The sequence below is a fragment of the Zonotrichia albicollis genome, chromosome 2, assembly GCF_047830755.1.
Source record: "Zonotrichia albicollis isolate bZonAlb1 chromosome 2, bZonAlb1.hap1, whole genome shotgun sequence".
In the NCBI taxonomy this organism is placed as follows: Eukaryota; Metazoa; Chordata; class Aves; order Passeriformes; family Passerellidae; genus Zonotrichia; species Zonotrichia albicollis.
The window spans coordinates 40356983-40374468 of NC_133820.1; the positions used below are offsets into that span (position 1 = coordinate 40356983).

General features: G+C 45.0%; 1 protein-coding gene across 2 annotated transcripts in view; it reads right to left on the reverse strand.

Annotated features, from left to right (window-relative positions):
- Positions 1 to 665: 665 nt before the first annotated feature.
- Positions 666 to 17486, reverse strand: part of VAMP1 (vesicle associated membrane protein 1) — a 35698-nt gene continuing 18877 nt past the window's right edge. Inside the window, exons 6-7 of one of the 2 annotated variants that reach the window (XR_012578952.1) lie at positions 1853 to 1975; positions 674 to 731 (exon numbers count right to left, since the gene is read on the reverse strand). Coding sequence is in view for 1 of the 2 variants with exons in the window: in XM_074534819.1 (XP_074390920.1) it covers positions 1911 to 1975 (65 nt within the window). In the remaining variant the exon portion in view is untranslated. Of the gene's footprint in view, positions 1976 to 17486 lie in introns of both variants that reach the window. The other variant, XM_074534819.1, reaches the window with a different exon arrangement.

Sequence of the window (17486 nt, forward strand, 5' to 3'; positions counted from 1 at the left end):
TCTCTCACCTTTTCAGATAATCCAAAGCCTCAGCAACGTCAAAGGGCTTCAGAATAGAGGACACCTTAGTGCCACTCACCTGCAGTGCTTTGCCTCCTGTCCCTTGACACATCCTGCTCAGAAAAGCCAGCCCTGTCCAAATATTAACAGAGTGCTTGGTTGCTGTGGGAGGGGGAGGGCTGCCCTTGGTGGAGGAGCTGAGTGAGTGTTCAGGGAAGGACTCACAGAAAAACACATCTTCATCCAGGGAGGGCAGCCTGGGCAGCCTCAGCTCTGCTGCATGGCTGTGTTACAGGCAACAGGCACACACTTTGAGAAATGCCTCTTCTCTGGTTGCAGAGAAAAATACATTGCATAGAGGTGTGTCTGTACAGCTGCATGTGTGATGTGGAAATGCAGGTACCTGCATGTATGTGTACATGTTGTAAGTAGATATACTACAAGTATGTAGATGTGTACCTGCAGATGTATAGAAGTTAATGCCTACAAGCCATTAACCAAGATCTTTGTGTATTTATGCATTTTATGTGTGAGGCTGAATGTATAGGTAGGCAAAAATTGGTATTTCAAAACAGTAAATCCTCAAGCAGGGGAAGTTATGGGTTAAACTGATGGCAAATCAAGCATTCAGAAAAATAGGACTCCCCAGGAGAAAGCTGCAATAAATTTTTTATTAATAGACATTTCACTGCTGAGAGTTTACGAGATGAAGGAGATCTGTGTCTCTGTAGCTGTGAAAAAAAAGACAAAATTCAGCCCTTTTCTGGCCTAACAGGGAATTTGAAGGTTAAAGCTTAGAAATCTTGTATAAAACCAACAGGAGAGAAAAAAAAAAGCAGAAGGAAGGGGTATGGAAAGGAGGTATATGGCACACAATAAAAGTGAGAATTTATGAAGCATACAAGGTGATAAGGAGCGTTCAAAATAATCTGGAAAAACTAGATTGCTGCAAGTGCTAACAGCACTTGGAAGCAGTTTTTTTCAATATACATTGAAAACTAAGAAATAGCAGTGAGAGCTTAGGCTCCTACTGGGTGCATATAGGTAAAACTGTTGACAGTGATGACTTTTGATGGAGGCTTTTTGATACAGAAAAGTTAGTTATCTGCATACAAAAATAAATGGATTTGTGTATTCACGCTACAGGAGGATAGTAAAAAACTCCTTCATCTTTCTGCAAACCAAGGAAAGTTTTAACAGCATCTATTAAGCATAAGTATTTTCAGATCAGTAGCCAAGCAAATTTGCATGTCAAAATCATAGAAGAATTTGACTGAGGAGGCACCTCGCCCAATGAAGTTTGGTATTTAAAAATCCTGATGTACTAGAGAAATCCCAAGGTCATGGAAAAACAGGTGCCAGTGTCCAGAGACAGAAAGTGAGATGACACCTGACTGTTAGATGGTTCTGTTGTAATAATCATAGGTAAGAGAGTGTGAAGTTATTACAAGTTAGCTAACAGATGCTCCAACAATTAAAATAATTTTCATAATTCAGTGTTGAAAAAAAAGAAGTTGTGAGAAGGAAACCTGACTTCATTATTTGACAAAATAATACAATTGGTTGATGAAAGCACTGGTGCAAAAAATCAAGAAACTTGTAAATTCTTAAGAAAAAATGAGTAGCATCTGTATACATCACAATTTGCACTACAGGGATTAATTAGCAGCTAACAGGCAAAACTTCTTGTCCAAAATGAATCACTGCTGAAAATGTCTGTCTCTCTGCAAGAACGGTGCTGTTTAATAATTGCACCAGGAGATACAACTGTAAAAACCACTGTTGATAAAATTTGCCAATGTCAAGGTCAGTAGCTAAAGGAAAGGGAGTCCTTCAGATGAGCACGAGTCACCTGGCCAGGTGAACATCCTCAGCCAGACAGGATGCTCAGGGGTGTTGGTGGAGTCTCCTCAGGTCCTGCACCACCACGCTCCTCCAATGCTGTTGATCCCTGAATCCCTCTGAATTGTCTGACCTGTGGGAACACCTGAGAGTGACCAGGGGCAGAGTGTAACTGCTGGAAAAAGCAGTTTTTGCTCAGATCCTTTCCTCTTCCCTTTTGATGCTGCTGTTCTGGCTCGGGACTCATGGAAAATTCATGGACGGCCTCGGAGTCGGACAGCCCGGCCAGGCCCAGGCAGGTGTGTGACCGCTGGCTGCTGCACAGACAGCGAGGAAGGACAAGCTGCCAAGAGAGGAGCCTCGCTGGCAGCCGCTGGAGAAGTCACCGTCACCTGTGACGGCCAGTGCGGAGCTGAAAGCCCAGCAGGGCCTGCAGCTGCAGCACCCACCCACAAAGCTGCCACCCACACGGGCCCTTGCTATCCCCAAAGCCTGGAGAGGGCCCCGAGCAAAAGGACAGGAGCAATTTGGAAGGTCAGACAACGCCTGACAGGGGACACTCTGAGCCATTGCTCTGGTCTAGCTAAACCAGAACCTCTCAATCACAGCAGAGAGAACACAGAGTGCGGGGGCACCATCGCCTGCAGAGAATCAACCACTGCGAGTTTAACGCAGGCACGTTCAGAGCAGAATAAGACAGCACATCCCCAACAGTGAGGGTGACTGTCCTAGCTAGCAGGCAGTCAGAGGGGTAGACTGTCTTTCAAGGTATCCAAATAAAGGTCAGCATAGTTTTTTCAAGCTGTCCTTTCATAACAATAGTAAAATAAAATAAAAATTCATTACATCAGTGAAAAGAGGCACTGGGTAAAATTCCAAGGCCTGTGTTACGTCGGAAATGAGAGCTGGCAGTTTGTCTGCCTTTTTGGCCCATAAACTGACTTGGAAGGAAGGAAAAATAATGGAGCTATGGAAGAAATGCATTAAGACTGGCCATATTCCTCATAAGGAGAAATATACTGTGGCATTTGATTTTATTTGACTACCTGCTTTCTGATACTCCCCACTAGAGTCTGCAATTACTGCATCCCTGAAAGTCTCAGGCTGGTTCTAAATCACAAAAACAAGTGAAGTAGATACTCTGAAGCAGAAAAAAAGTAATACTCACTGATAAACAAGGTGACCTTGTGCTTAACAGCAATATTCATTCCACTTTAAATATAAAACACTTATTACAGAAAATGTCACTGAGACTAAGAGTGCATCAAATATAAACTTGATTGCATTAAGAAGACAGGGATAAATAATATTAGTCCTTCTGCTTCTCTGGGAGACAGCCACGCTGCCTTCCAAGGTCAAATGTGCTGTGGCCAAGTGCCACATGGCATCACTGCCTGGCCACGTGGATCGAGGAGCAGGAATCTGGTCATCATCTGATTAGCTGCTGGGCACACCAGCCCCTTGTAAGGCACACTGAGTCAGTACAAATAAATATTAAACTTAGGCATTTAAAACTAATTCTTTAGTAGAATTGTTGGATATAAGATACAAAATTTTATACGTGATTTGTCAACCTGCAAAACAAAAGATTAAGTTCTTTGCACTTGAGCCAACAAAGATTACTTGGAGGCTGTGGCTGTATTGTTTTGTGGATATGGACAAGCCAGAAAGTCTAAGGTAGCATTAAAAGAGCAGATATTTTTCAAAGAATAAAGCAAAGCTCAGGATTATATTTTCCCCATAGGTTCCACTTGTTTGATTATGCCTCTGCTCATTCAATTTTAGTTAGCAAAATAGATTCAGCAGTTTAACTACGTTGGTTTAGAAGCACTTTATGAACAGAGCTGAAGCTCAGCTGCCTCCAAGAAAGCATGCACTGACCAGAGGTAAATCATTTAAATATACTATGTTTGCTTCAACCTCACATTATATCACAGCCACACATCCTGCAGTGCTTCCAAAGCTCTGGGCTTGGTTTCTCCAGCACAGGTACAGCAGCACAGGAACATGGCAGACACAAGAACAGGAGAGGCCACTCAAACCCTCCACGTCAGAGTGCTGGCCCCCACCAGCCACGCACCTGCCACCTCTGTGACTCTGGAATTCAGTGTATGTGCACCACAGGAAAGACACGGCTTACCAAGGATTGCTTTTTAAGCCTAGAGATGTCACTCCAGGAACACATGAGAATGCTGGATGGAGCTCTGAGCAACCTGGCCCAGTGAAAGGTGACCCTGCCCAATGGGCTGGAACTAGATAATCTGTAAGGTCCCTGACAAACCATTCTCTGATTCTTGGCATCTCTGAAAATGTCCAAAGCCTTGAGAGTTGTGCTCACCTTCACATGTAATTGCCAAGTTCATCACAGATCAGACTGCAAAGAACCCTTTATTGGGTCTGAAGGGTTACAAGGATACAACTCCCTGAGGAGTGCAAAATGCTGACCAAAGACACGTCCTCACCAGTGCTGCATGTTTGCCTCTCCTGGTGACACCAATCTTCTCATTGAACACTCTGTCTGATGTGTCCTTCACCTGAACTTCAGTAACATGAGCACTGATAAGCTACAATGGACAACAACGTGCCTGTAACATTTCCTATTCTCTGTCTCTCAAAAAACCCACAAACAAACAGAAACCACACACACACACACACACAAAAGAACAAAAGGAGAAAGAAGAAAAGGGAAAAGGATCAGTCTTTTTGTTTCTCAAGGCCTCCAGCTCTGAATGGTGTCCCAGACAAAACACAGGACTCATGCTTCCCTCCAGAGCATGATGTGTAACATTAAGTCAGTCTAGCTCCCACCCACTGCAAAAACATGCTCCTCCTCCCAGGTCAGTTGAAAATTTCACTTCTCCCAGCACACCCAGGTGGGTTCCCATGCATTTCCTTCAATGAGTGATGAGCAGATGCTGAAAAATGGCAGATATTCTCTACGGATGGAAAATTATCTGAGAAGTTCAAAAGCCCATATGGAGTGGAGAGGGCTGATTTCAGGCTCCAGCACCAGCAGCAGTTGGCAGCAGCCCCTGGAGAGGAGATAGCAGAGGAATGGAGACCATCCCCACCCATGCCCCAGGAAGGTGGCAGCATGGGGAGCTCCTTCTCCTGACTCAGGAAAGGAGAAAGGAGAGGAAAGAGACACGAACACATCCCTCTGTCGCTGCTGCTGTCCCCTTCACCAGGAGCTTTCACCAGGCTCAAAGCACCCGACCACCACATCCCTTATGTCCTGCAGCAAGAGCCAACCACTCCTCAGTCCTGGCTGGCTGCACTACCACAGGCAGCATTCATCCAAGCATGCATGCAAACCTTCAGGAGGTGGACCAGAGCACACATCCTGTCAGGTTGGCAGAGGACAGCATGGATGTCCTGCTGGGGACAGAGGCACCATGGAGTGGTGTGCCAGGCTGCTCCAGACCCTCTTAGTCTCTAGCTGTACTAATCTCTCATCTTTTTATTCATGTTATCTTCATCTGAAGCCCAAACAAGCCCCAGAAACTGTTTCACCACCTGCCCCTGGCCAAACTGGGGCATCACATTCAGCCCTTTCCCCTCCTCAGGTCCCACACCGGGGGTAAACATGGGGTTACACACTGCTTGGAGCAGTTTCAGCCATTTTACTCCGGAGATCCTTTAAGACTCTTGGACAAGTGCCATTGCTCCCGGCAGGTTGTTACTGTTTGCTTTGTCAGTGTGTGGAGCAGCCTTTTCCGCAGCCCTTCGGTTTCAGACACGTTCGCTGGCAGACCCCACCCTGCTGAAGAATGGGTTCTGCCACCCTGATCTCATCACTCAGCACTTCACACAGGCTGCAGAGGTGTCTGTGATGGCCTTATCTCTGCTGGGCACTCCCTGCCCAGCCTGATCACTGTTTTGCCCTTCAGAACATCTGGCAGGTGCCCGATGTGTTTCGAGAGAGATCTGTTAGTTTTGATTCCTTTTGTTAGCCCTTTCTTGTTTGACCTGACTTGCTGCCTTTCCATATGCAACATTACAAAGTTTCTCTAGTTTTCCAGTTGTAGACAACCCCAGAAGCTTGTTGGAACTTCCCTTACCCCACTGGACAATTGTTTCTGTAGCCCACAAGAAAAGGTGCTCACCCCGTTTTTCAGCCCATGAGAGTGCCCAGTTACCAAGGATGGCAAAGCGTGACAGGAGGGAATTCTGGTGATGGAAATGTGAAATGGACACTCAGCAGAAAGCAGTTGTGGCAGGTGCTGTAAAGTCATCAGTGCTGGGCACTGGAATGTCACAGAGAGAGGAGTAAGAGGGAACAGAACACTGCCCCAGCAGGGACAGCGGTGCGGTGACAAGAGGAGGGAAAAGGGGTTAGGGACAAATGAAGGGAAGTGGCAGAGGGATGTGTGGGGTGGTAACACTGATTTCCCACCATATCCAGGTGCAGCTTGCAGAGAAGGAGGGCACAACTTTCTTTTCTTTTTCAGTTCTACTATTGTCCTTTCCATTCAGCTCCCTCTCCTTCCCTTGTTTTCAACCCTACTTTTTATAATTTTATTTTCCATCTTTTAAAAAGAGTTCTGAAGCCCTGTGTTTGTTTAGTATTGGCTTCTTTACAAATTGCTGGTTTTCCCTTCTTTAATATTTCTGTACATACCTAAATCATCCTCACAGACCCATCCTCCCATGAAATAACATTAACATCTTAATAAGTCCTTATAATGAAAGATCATTTGCCTCAGCTGATAAACACGCATATTCTCATACCAGGAGCAAATACTTTGACATTCTTTACTGGCAGGGGATATGAAAGACAAAAAGCCAGAGACACCTTGAAGTAGACAATTTTTCAAGGTACAGAGGAAGATTCTTTCTCTAAAAAAACAATCTGTGTGTCTCACTTGATGAAAACCCCTTCCCAACCCCAAAATTCACCCAGAAGTACAAATTTCTTGGTAGGTGAGATGTATTTGAGATAGCTGAAATCTTGATATAGAGTTAAAAGAAGAAATGGCAGAATGGGGCAGTGACCATAATGAAGAAATCTCACTCTTCTCAATATCACTGGAAGTAGTCACATGGCTTGACTAAGATTCACGTTTTGTTGGCCAAACTTTTCTGCTTAAAAGAAAGAATGAAACAAACAAACAAAAAATTTAATATATGAATCCAGCTATTCTGAGTCCTGCAGAGGACAAACCTCAGATTACTTGATTATAAAAAACAAGGCAACACCAAAGAGTATCTTGTAACCTAAAGCTTCACTCGAATTTATCAAGCTACACCTTGAACAAAATTTAGGCTCTTTGCCTCCTGGGCCATTCCAGACCTTTCAGACCATTTCCAGACCATTGCGTCACTGCCAGCCAGAGATCTTGCAAGGGAAGACATAAAACCTCTCAAGCAGAAGAATGAATTGAACATTGGAACAAATAAAAGGGAGACTGGAAAGTGGGGGTGATGTCTTCTGCTCCTCCTTTGGAGAAGGGCGTGGTGGGAGGTGCTCCCTTGGGCATTTGGCTATGAAATCTTGCCTTGCCCATAAAAGAATCAGGATTTATAGATTGACTTTTCTTCTTAAGGGCTTAATTACATTTGGATTCCCTTTTCAAGGGTATAGGTTTTGGCTTGTGTTCCAGAGGAGAGATCACCATCAGCAAAGCAGAGCCGAGAAGCAGAAGCAACATGAAACCACTGGGATGGGAGTGCCTGGGGAGGGCATTTGGAGAATCACATGAGGCAGTGTCAAAAATCAAGCTAAACACAATCAAGGCTGTCCTGTCACCAGCTCTGGTAAAGCTGCAGGCAAGCGGGGAGCACCTGCATCCCCGGAGCTGTGCTGAGGCAGGTGCTGCCCTGGGCTCGCAGGGGACCAGCCCCAGCCCGGCATCCCTCTCGGCTGGGGAGCAGCAGCTGCCGGATGAAAAACTGGTCTGAGGTGGCTGCTTCTGCCTCTGATCTCCAGGAACAGGCAGGAGAGATCAGGAAAGGGGTGGGGACAGAGAGCCAGGGAGTCAGGTGGCTGTGATAATGGTTATATTGTTCAGGCTGGAATGAGGAAATTGAAGATTTCACCTGGGGAGAGCAGGGGAGGGTGGGGGAACAAAGAGGCTCCATCTTGATTGCCAACTTATTAATTGCCCCTCGGGACAAGGCAGATGCAGAACCAGTCCTATAGGTTTGCTGGCTGCTGTTCCAGCCTGGACTGTCCACCCAGCCTCCAGATGTGTGTTAGCTTAGCTGTGCCAGTGGGTGGGAATTTTCATCTGGCCGTTTCCACACTTGGTCCCACAGCAGCAGGACTGGAATGAGATCAGTGCCTGTGGAGCTGTGGATCTGGCTGAGAGATCCTCCATGAGGGAAGGTGCAGCAGAGGTAGAGCTTGGTGGCTCTGATTCTCTCGTGCAGGACAATGGGTCACAAGTAATGAAGATGGCAGCTGGCTTGGACACAAAGGTGTGTGGCTAAAGGGTCTGGGTCACTGGGCTGCTTCAGCACTCTGCCTCATACACCATTTCCAGGAAGCAATATCCCTAACCCTGAAATATGGACAACAGATGGGAGCCAGCTACATTTGGGAGTCAGCTAACAGATGGGAGTTAGCTACATGACAGAAGCTAATTCAGGTTTGCCACATGAGTCTTCTGGGGTTTACTCACCTTGAATTCATTCTCCTAGGAAGAGAGACTGGGTTCCTCCACCCAGTCTCCAGCAGGACTTTCTCAGTCCTACAATATTTTATTTTCGTTATTCTGCCCAGTAGTCTCCTATCTTTCAGGCTGAAAGGTACAGATAACACACAGAGCTTCAATTTTCCCCTGGGGCTCCCTTTTGCTTCACCAGAGTGGCTCTCTGCAGCCACTCTGCCCTACAAGGTACAAATGAAGACAAGCACTGGAAATCAGCCTCCTGGGGACATGAAAGAGTGGAAGTGTGTACATGGACATGCTGCTCATTTGGGACAGACACCGCTGCTGCCTGGTAAGTTACATCAGTAGCAAGAGAGAAGGCATTCAACAGCCCAGTACATTGGTTTGCAAATCCCTGATGGCTTTTTAATAAAGACCCTCTCTGGAGATCACCCCCAGGAGTCCCTGCACCCTGGGGAAACACCTGCCTGCTGAAGAGAGCAGCCATTCAATGTGCAGCCTCACACCCACCCATCTTTGGCACCGGCTGTGCTGGGGCTTCTGTGGCCAAGCAAACTTACAGCAACACCCATGATGCTATTCCTTGACTGTTTGGATCACTAGTTTTAATGCAGAAAAATATAAGTGGCTGCAAATCATCCAGAAATAAACCCAAAATAATCACTGGCTTTTGCTTTGCAACAGAAGGAAAGTACAATTGCATTTACAGATATACGAAAGAATTAAATGGATCAAAGGTCTTACAAGTAGTTCAACAAGTATAATTTGTTGCACTTGGAATCCATACCAGTCAGGGAGAGATTTGTCTTTTTTTTTCTTTTTTTTCCCCATGACAGCAGGGACAGTAGCAGTGTGTAAAAAACAAACTTGTTCTATTTTAAAATGTTGTGTGTACTACAGATCATTATCAAATTCCTACCTGGGCAGATAATCTGCGTAGCTGGTAAGGAAACATTTCAAATTTGGTGCCATAAAGAGTGATTCATGTTTACTCAAAGGTTGTTCAGTAGCAATAAAAAGCAATCATGCATTCAGAGCTTGTGAAGATGAAATATGCAGAAGCACTGCCCAGAACAACAGGGCGCTTCCCATTTCACAAGAAAAGGAACTAATGACAAGGATCTTCTCAGCACAAAGCTCCTTGGATTTAAAATGTTGTTAGAGGTGGAGTAAATATGATGAACCAAACTTCCAAAGATGATTTGTAGTGCCTGATGGAACATCTTTCATCCTGTTGCAAGACTTGGGATTTCAGAAAACAAATTATCCCATAATTGCTGAGCCTGAATGGCAGTGAGGGTAATAACCATCAGTGTCAAAACCAGTTCCATCAGGTGTGACTCACCTTGATAGGTCAATACGTCTGGATGGAAATATCCAGAAAGCTGTGGATGGGCAAAATGCTCAGAAGACTCTTGTGTGAGGAGAGCTTGAGGGAGGAGTGAACCTAATCACCTAAATCAACAGGAGCTGCTTTTGCAAACTGCACCAATAACTTCTTGCCACTGTCCTCTGTTAGAGTGCAGTGTGCCTGAGGAAATGATAGCACTTATGACTGACAATCTGAGTGATAAAATGGTCACTTCAGTGATCTACTTCATCTACACACTAGGGAAAAAAAAAACATAAAACAGCACAAAAACTGGGAAGATGTAAGTAATAATTAAAAAAACCCAACCCTGAAGAGTTAGCAAGTTAGCAAATTCTAATCTTCTTCTGATGGAGATTGAGACTGGCAGCTGAGCTGGCAACAGATTTGTTGTCTGTCTCGAAAGTATTTGAGGAATCAAGTGGTAATTGTGGCAGTGTTGAAGATAAATTTTTGGTCCCCTTGTGCACTGGCAGTCGATCTGCAGCACACCTGTGTGACCATGGGGACATGGGCACTTTAACAGAGCCACAGCCAAAGGTGAGATTCTCATGACTGAAGCAACTGGAAGTCACCTCAGGGCTGATACCTGGTCCAAGGTGTGCCACAGCAGCAGAAAATGCACAGCAGCTGAGCAGCACACTGTGAGGAAAGAGAGGAAAAGGGGAATTACTCAGAGCACAGCTGTCACAGCCACTGGAAATGGTCAAAGGGACAGTAAATGACTTTTTAATTTGTAAAAAAAAAACCCAAACAACACATGGATAACATCTTCTAAAATAAATTTAGATGTGTATGTGTATAGATAGATATAGATACATGGGTATTATCATTATCTGCTATTCTTGTCTAAATCTGATCAAAGGCCAAAAGTTCTCCCAAACAACATGGTGATGGAAATTGTCAGCTATGGCAAAACGCTGAGAAAATTGCTTTAGACTGTCATTTGGATACAGCAAATCAGTCCAGATGTTTGAGGTCTTAATTATTCCTCAAGTCAAAAGAAAACAAAAAATGCAAGTTACCTTTGTCTCACACTAACAAAGAGAACCATATTTCTGAAGTAATTTGCAAAGATCAGTTGAAGACAATTTAAAATCCATTTACATACTGTGGAAATCAGACAATGCCTACGGGTTACCAAATTTGTCTGTAGTTGCTAGGTGGCTGCTGTTAAGTTAAATGAGTATAAAAGATGCTCATTTATAAAAGGCATTTTCAGGGGCAAAGTAACTTCTGTTACTCCAGTAAGACAGAGGCACAATTCCAGTAAGACAGAGGCACAATTCCAGGAAGAGAGAGGTGGTACTGGAGGATCAGTCCATTACTGTAACAGTAACTTCAGGAAATTGTGATAATAAAAGTTACACAAGTTCCTCTCTGTGAAGCAACTGGATTACATCTCCACAGGTTCCACTGGTAATTATAAGCACCAATGCTGCCTAATTCCCAGTCTCCAGGTCTGTCTGAGCACATGAAACCTGCAAGTGGCACCAGTCAGAAGAGCTCACATTCCTCCACTGTGACATTTCCTACTGGCACTGCCCAAGATGAGGTACAAACGGTGGCCACAAGCCTGACACTGAAAATGGTGGCAAGCATCCAAAGCCCACTTTATTGCAAAAACCAGGCTTTTCTAGCAGTTAGCTGGTTATCAGTTTACATAGTTTTAAGGCACATCAAGCCCAAGTCAACCAATCACCATACACCACAACGTGTGGTGAGTCTCCGCAGCACGTCGCTCACATCCCTGTACTCCTATTCCAGCTGAGTCCCTCTCCCACAGTCCTCTTCTACTTAGGAAAAGCAGCAGGCCTGAGCCATGATTTCACAAAGGCAACAAGGCTGACAATTTCATCAGGCTGACAATTTCATCAGGCTTCACCTATACACAACAGTTCCCCCTTTTCTGTTTCCTATGCAAAGGGTTTGTGTTCCCTGATGTTAAAACAGTTTGCACTTGTAAGAACATTATCTTACTAAGAGTATTACTGGTCATCAGCTGGACACAGGATAAGACAAAAAACCCATGAAGTACAACCATGCCACTGACAAAGAGACTCACAGTACAGGAGAATGAAAGGATAATGTGCAAGGTCTCCTAGGAAGTGGAAATCAAAGTCCATATTGTTGGAGTTCAGGGGCCGTGCTGTTTAGGCAGGAGGAAGTCCATTAGCTGGAAATGTTGACTTTGACATCACTGAATGTCTGTTTGGAAGCCTGGAACAGGGAATAACTGCAGAGGGCTAGCAGGAACACAGTACCATGACAATGACATAAGGCCTCTGTTGGCAGGCAGCCCCTGTAAGTCTCCAGACACAGCCATGCCCTGGCAGTGCTTCTCCTGCTCCTGTCTTGGCCACAAGAGCTGGATGAGGTCACTTTTCTTTTTATTGGGCCTCATCCTCACAGGCAATCAATGTTTGTCCAGACGAGCAGGCAGCCACCTTCGACCTGCTGGCAATTAAACACATGCGCACCTTCTCCCCAGGTCAGTAAATCAGCTGGGCCTTGCCACTGCACATCCAGTTGGGAATCTTTATGTAGAAGCTTTTAGAAATTGGTTCTGTACATGCAAATCTTCAGAGCATTATCGCTCTGCTGGGGATTAAATTTGATGATTTGTTTTCAAAACTTCTAGTGTAAATATTGCATAATCTAAATGTTCTTGAAGAGCCCTGTGCCTTTTTTGTGGTTTTTTTTTTTTTTTTGCAACATGCACATTTCTCACTATGAACATGAAGTTCATGAAAGTAAAACAATACATGTGGTAAGGAGACATAGGCAAGGAAATACACTAAATCAGTAGCACATGAGAGATAGGATGGTAATTAAGAATGATACATTATCAATTCCCTAAATACTGTGCTATCACCCAGAGGCTGCAACAGCTGGCAAGACTAATTTTCAGTGAGGACATGGAGAACCATTCCCAGGTAAGGTTTCCAAGTTCACTTTAGAAGAAGTGTCATGAGTCCAAATTGGCAGGTCAAAGTGACTGGAGTATTGGTTTTATGCAGAAAACACCTGGGTTTGTCAGTGTACTGCCCGACCAGGTAGAGCCATGGCCTGGCCAGAGCCAAGGCCCCAACTGGAGGGGTGTTCCTAACATACCTTAAAAACAAGCCTCTCCTTAGCAGCAGCTAGGAAAGTTTCCTAAAATGATGGATGTCTTGCAGATTGTTATACAAAGATATGTTAAAGCTCATAAAGCAGGCAGCTTTGTCATTTTTCCTCAGTTAAATAGTATCTTATGGACAATACCTGTCATAAGGAGTCAGTGGATTCATGTTATGACATTAAAACAGAATAAAAGTTAAAGAAAGAAACTACTAAACAGCTTACAACTAATAACAGTCACAATCTGGAATTGTCACTCATTCTTCAATGTTACCTATGGAAGATAAAACAGCAGTGATTGTTAAAAATAATTATGTCAATTAATCAGTGTGAAACATTTACTTTCATAAAATCCTTGATGAAATTCAGGATTTAAGAAACCGTATCTTCACATATTTTACTCAACTTCCTAACTTATATTTTTAAACAGGTGGCTACTAATGCTTCATCAGTTATTTCAGTTGGTTTTATCTTATCTCTATAACAAAATAGCTGTATCTTGTAATTCAAATGAACAGATATTAACAGAAATTAATCTTAATAGAAATTAGCAGAACTTAAATTTAACAGAACCTTAACCTGCCAGAACTTAAATGTAACAGAACTTCAAAGTAACAACATGAAGGCAAACAACTGCTTTGTAACTGAAACAGCAGTAACATGGATTTACTGCAGACATTATAAAGGTCTGCCAAACATGTTGTGATTTTATGCATTCATAGCGAAGATTTTTCTGGTGTAAGCAACTCTTTCCTAGAGTTTTGGTTTTGGTTTTGTTTTGTTTTTTAAGTGCAGCTTTACTCAGAAAAGTGACAACAGTGTAGTTTTTGGCAAGTTGCCCTGCAAACCTGCAGCTTTTTGAGATTGCCTATACAATAGATTTGAGCTTGGCCTTATAAAGGTCAATGGGATATAAATATTCAAGGCTAAAACAATAAGAACTTAGTTATATAATAATGCCATGAGTTTTACACAAGGAACTTGGTTACTTTAGTGGGTGTGTAAGACTGATAAACTGTTTTGACACCAAAAGATTCACAATAAAATTATCTCATTAAAGCTGTGAGGTAAAAAGGAAGCAAACTGGTAACACTGGGATAAGTTTGTCTGCCTTTGCAGAGGAATTTCACATTGTAATTATAACTTAGTCTCGAACAGCTACGGCAGATAAATTTCAAGATTTGCCTGGAATGTGAGCAAAAGAATGTCTAATTTATGACTTGTCCAACTGCAGGCTTGAGAGTTAATTGCTGTTCCACTAACATCGACCTAAAATAATTGCAAGGAGGGATCCCCCGAATTTTCTAAGGATGCACTGTGTCTTACAAATATGAACCTTCTTGTCCACAAACTGAAACATTACCCACTTGCAAATATTTTTCCAGGTATGTAAATTTTTTATTACCATGGTAATAGCTAACACCATTATAACTTAGCGAAGAATCAGTGTCAATTCAGTTCAAATCAAAATTCCTGAAAAGGGAGCACACACTCCACAGGGCAAGCTCCACCAATCATGCAATATATCAGTGTCTCTGCCAAAGAACCCAGATCCTGCCATGCCACCCATTTGCAGTTCAGCAAGTGCTAGGTGAGGTGGCTGTACCATCCGGGGGCCCGAGAGGGGATGGGATGATCTCCTGTCAGGGAGATCAGGGGATCCAGGTCCCAGAGCAAGTGGTGTTCCGTCAGTGCCATCCCAGATATGGAGGCAGCGTGATGGTGGCCACTGTGGCTGCAGGGCCTGGTGCTACTGTGGGGCCACGCCGTGGGCAGGGGGAAAAACCCATTCCCAGGATCTGTGTCCTGGATCCGTGCCCAGAGTTCATTATCTGTATCTGTCTAGTACTCCTCCTGCACGCAGTTTTTAACATCAAGGTCTTTCTCATCTAGGAAAAAGGTACAAGCTTTTGTAACTTGTAATAAAAGCTGCTCCAATGTGGAGAGATGACTGTAATACCTGTAAGGGTCTGCCTTGCCAAGCCGCCGTCCAGCCCATCATTGCAATCCAGCATCCCGGTGCTATGGGTCTGTCAGGCTTTGGTGTTGGCCCCAGAGCTCTTCCTCACCATAACCCTATCTTGTAGGCAGAGGAAGATGGAATGAGTTTTGGAAGGGGGGGGTAGTAAACAGAGGAGCTCTCATGACCAGGCAGTGACAACAGCAGCAGCAACCGCTGCCTCTCTATCGACTTTTAATCACAGTAATGAGTCCCCAGCCAAGCGATAGCCACGTCATTACTGATCCTCTGGCTATTCCATTCCCCTTTGTAGCTGCTTCCCATAACACCTGCCCTGCTTCCTCCCATCTTTCAACAAAAAAGGCAGTCTGTACATCCACTCTCACCCATTTCTCTTGCACCAAATGAGCAAGGTGCATAGCGCCCACGTCTCATAATGGATACCTCTCTGCTGCAATATTCACAACAGAATGTTCAAAATAGATTTTCCTTCTGCTGCTATTTGAGCCCCCATATCTTTCTTCCCAGTCACTCACCTGGAGTCAGATGTCTCTTCTTTCTTAAATTGTCCAGACTTTCTGGCTTTCAGGCCCTGCCTGTTTTGCTTGACTGAGCTCCACTGCTGGCTGCTCTCAGGTCTGCAGTCCCAACCCTAACACATCTGGGGTCACCATTTAATGGTGGACACAAGACTGACACTAAAGATGGTGGCAAGCATCAAAAGCCCACTTTATTGCAAAAGCCAGGCTTTTCCAGCAGTTAGCTGGTTATCAGTTTACACAGTGCTAAGGCACAAGCCCAAGTCAGCCAACCACCATACACCACAACGTGGACATGCAGCAGTCTCCTCAGCACGTCTCTCACGTTTCCCTATCCCTATTCCAGCTGAGTCCCTCTCCCATAATCCTCTTCTACTTAGCCAAAACAGCAGGCCTGAGCCATGATTTCACAAGGGCAACAAGGCCCTATTTCATCAGGCTTCACCTACATACAACAGGATAGGGAGCTGCCGGGACTGTCAGCCCAACCCAGGATACTTCTAGTCATGGAATGGTTTGGGGAGGAAGGGACCTTAAAGGCCATCCCGTTCCAAGCCCCCCTGCCATGGGCAGGGACTCCTTCCACTAGATCAAGTTTCTCAAAGCCCCATCCAGCCTGGCCTTGAACACTTCCAGGGATGTGGCATCTACTGTTTCTCTGGGAAACCTGTTCCAGTGCCTCATCAATCTCACCGTAAAAATTTCTCCCTAAATCGAATCTAAAAGTACAGTCTTTCAGTTTGAAGCCATTCCGCCTCGCCCTACCACGACATGTCCCGATAAACAGTCCCTTCCGAGGTCTCTTGTAGCCCTGTTAGACACTGGAAGGATGCAACAAGGTTTCACTGCAGGCCTCGCTTCTGCAAGCTGAACAACCCCAACTCCCTCCCTGCAGCCTGCCTTCACAGGAGAGGGGCTCCAGCCTCTGACCACCTTTGTGGCCTCCTCTGGACTCTATCCAAAAGGACCATGTCCTTCCTGAGTTGGGGGCCCCAGAAGTGGATGCAGTAAGTGCTCCGAGGAAGCTGCATTTTAATAAGCATTTGACAATATTAGTCCATTCACCTCACAGCACCCACTTTTTCCAACTTTTATCTTGATGAAAGCTCAAAATTAATTTACTGGAAGTACAATTAAGTTTAGAACTGCAGGGGAAACGATGCTTTTGTTTTGCATTGCTCTTTGTCACGGGACAGAGCTAGCGGAACGCTCCAAATTGTGGCTGTAGGTTTGTAACAAGCACCTGTCACAAGGCTGCTTCTGGCACACTGACACTTAACTGCTGGCCTCAAAAGTGTACTGCTTGCCATTTTCAAGCATGGGATTTTGCAATATGAAGAGGTGAAAGTGGCTGAGTATTTTGAGTCACTAACCAAACCACAGCTAACTCAACAAGGATCAAAATTCAGTAACCAAAGACTCCAAACAAGGAGGTATCTGAAGGAGGTAACCAGAAAGAGAAGAAATAAGTGACAACTTCAGAGACAGCTAGTTTAAAAGAAAATTATTGGGAGAAAATATTGGTAAAGGAGTTTCAGGGTTATAATGATGGGAAAGTGTTTGGGACTTTCGGTCACATTTTGCTAAGGGTGTTCATTTCCGTGGTCCGAGGAAACACTGGAAGGCTTTGGGTAATGCCGGGAGGCCTTGATTTCCCAGGCACAGCTCAGCGAAACAGGTTCCCACTCATGGCTGGGCCCGGCAGTTGCGGACACAAAAGATTTCTCTAGCTTAGGCACCGGCAGAGGCGATGCGGTAACTGAGGTGTATCACTGACTCGGCCCCAGCCTGCTCCGTCCCAGCTTCATCCCCTCGCAGATCTCACCCGAAACTCGCGGCTTTGCCCTTGGACAGCACCATTTGGCGATGAAGGCCAGGCCCTCTCCGCCGGTCGGTGGCGGGGCAAGGTCTCGGGGGCACGGACCGTGGGGGTTCCCGGGGCCGGCGCTGCCTCGGGGACCAGCGCTGCCAAATTTCTTTCTGCATCGCCTGGGCTCGCCCGGACGCCGCGTCCCTGCCGGAGGGGATGGGAGGAGGAGGAG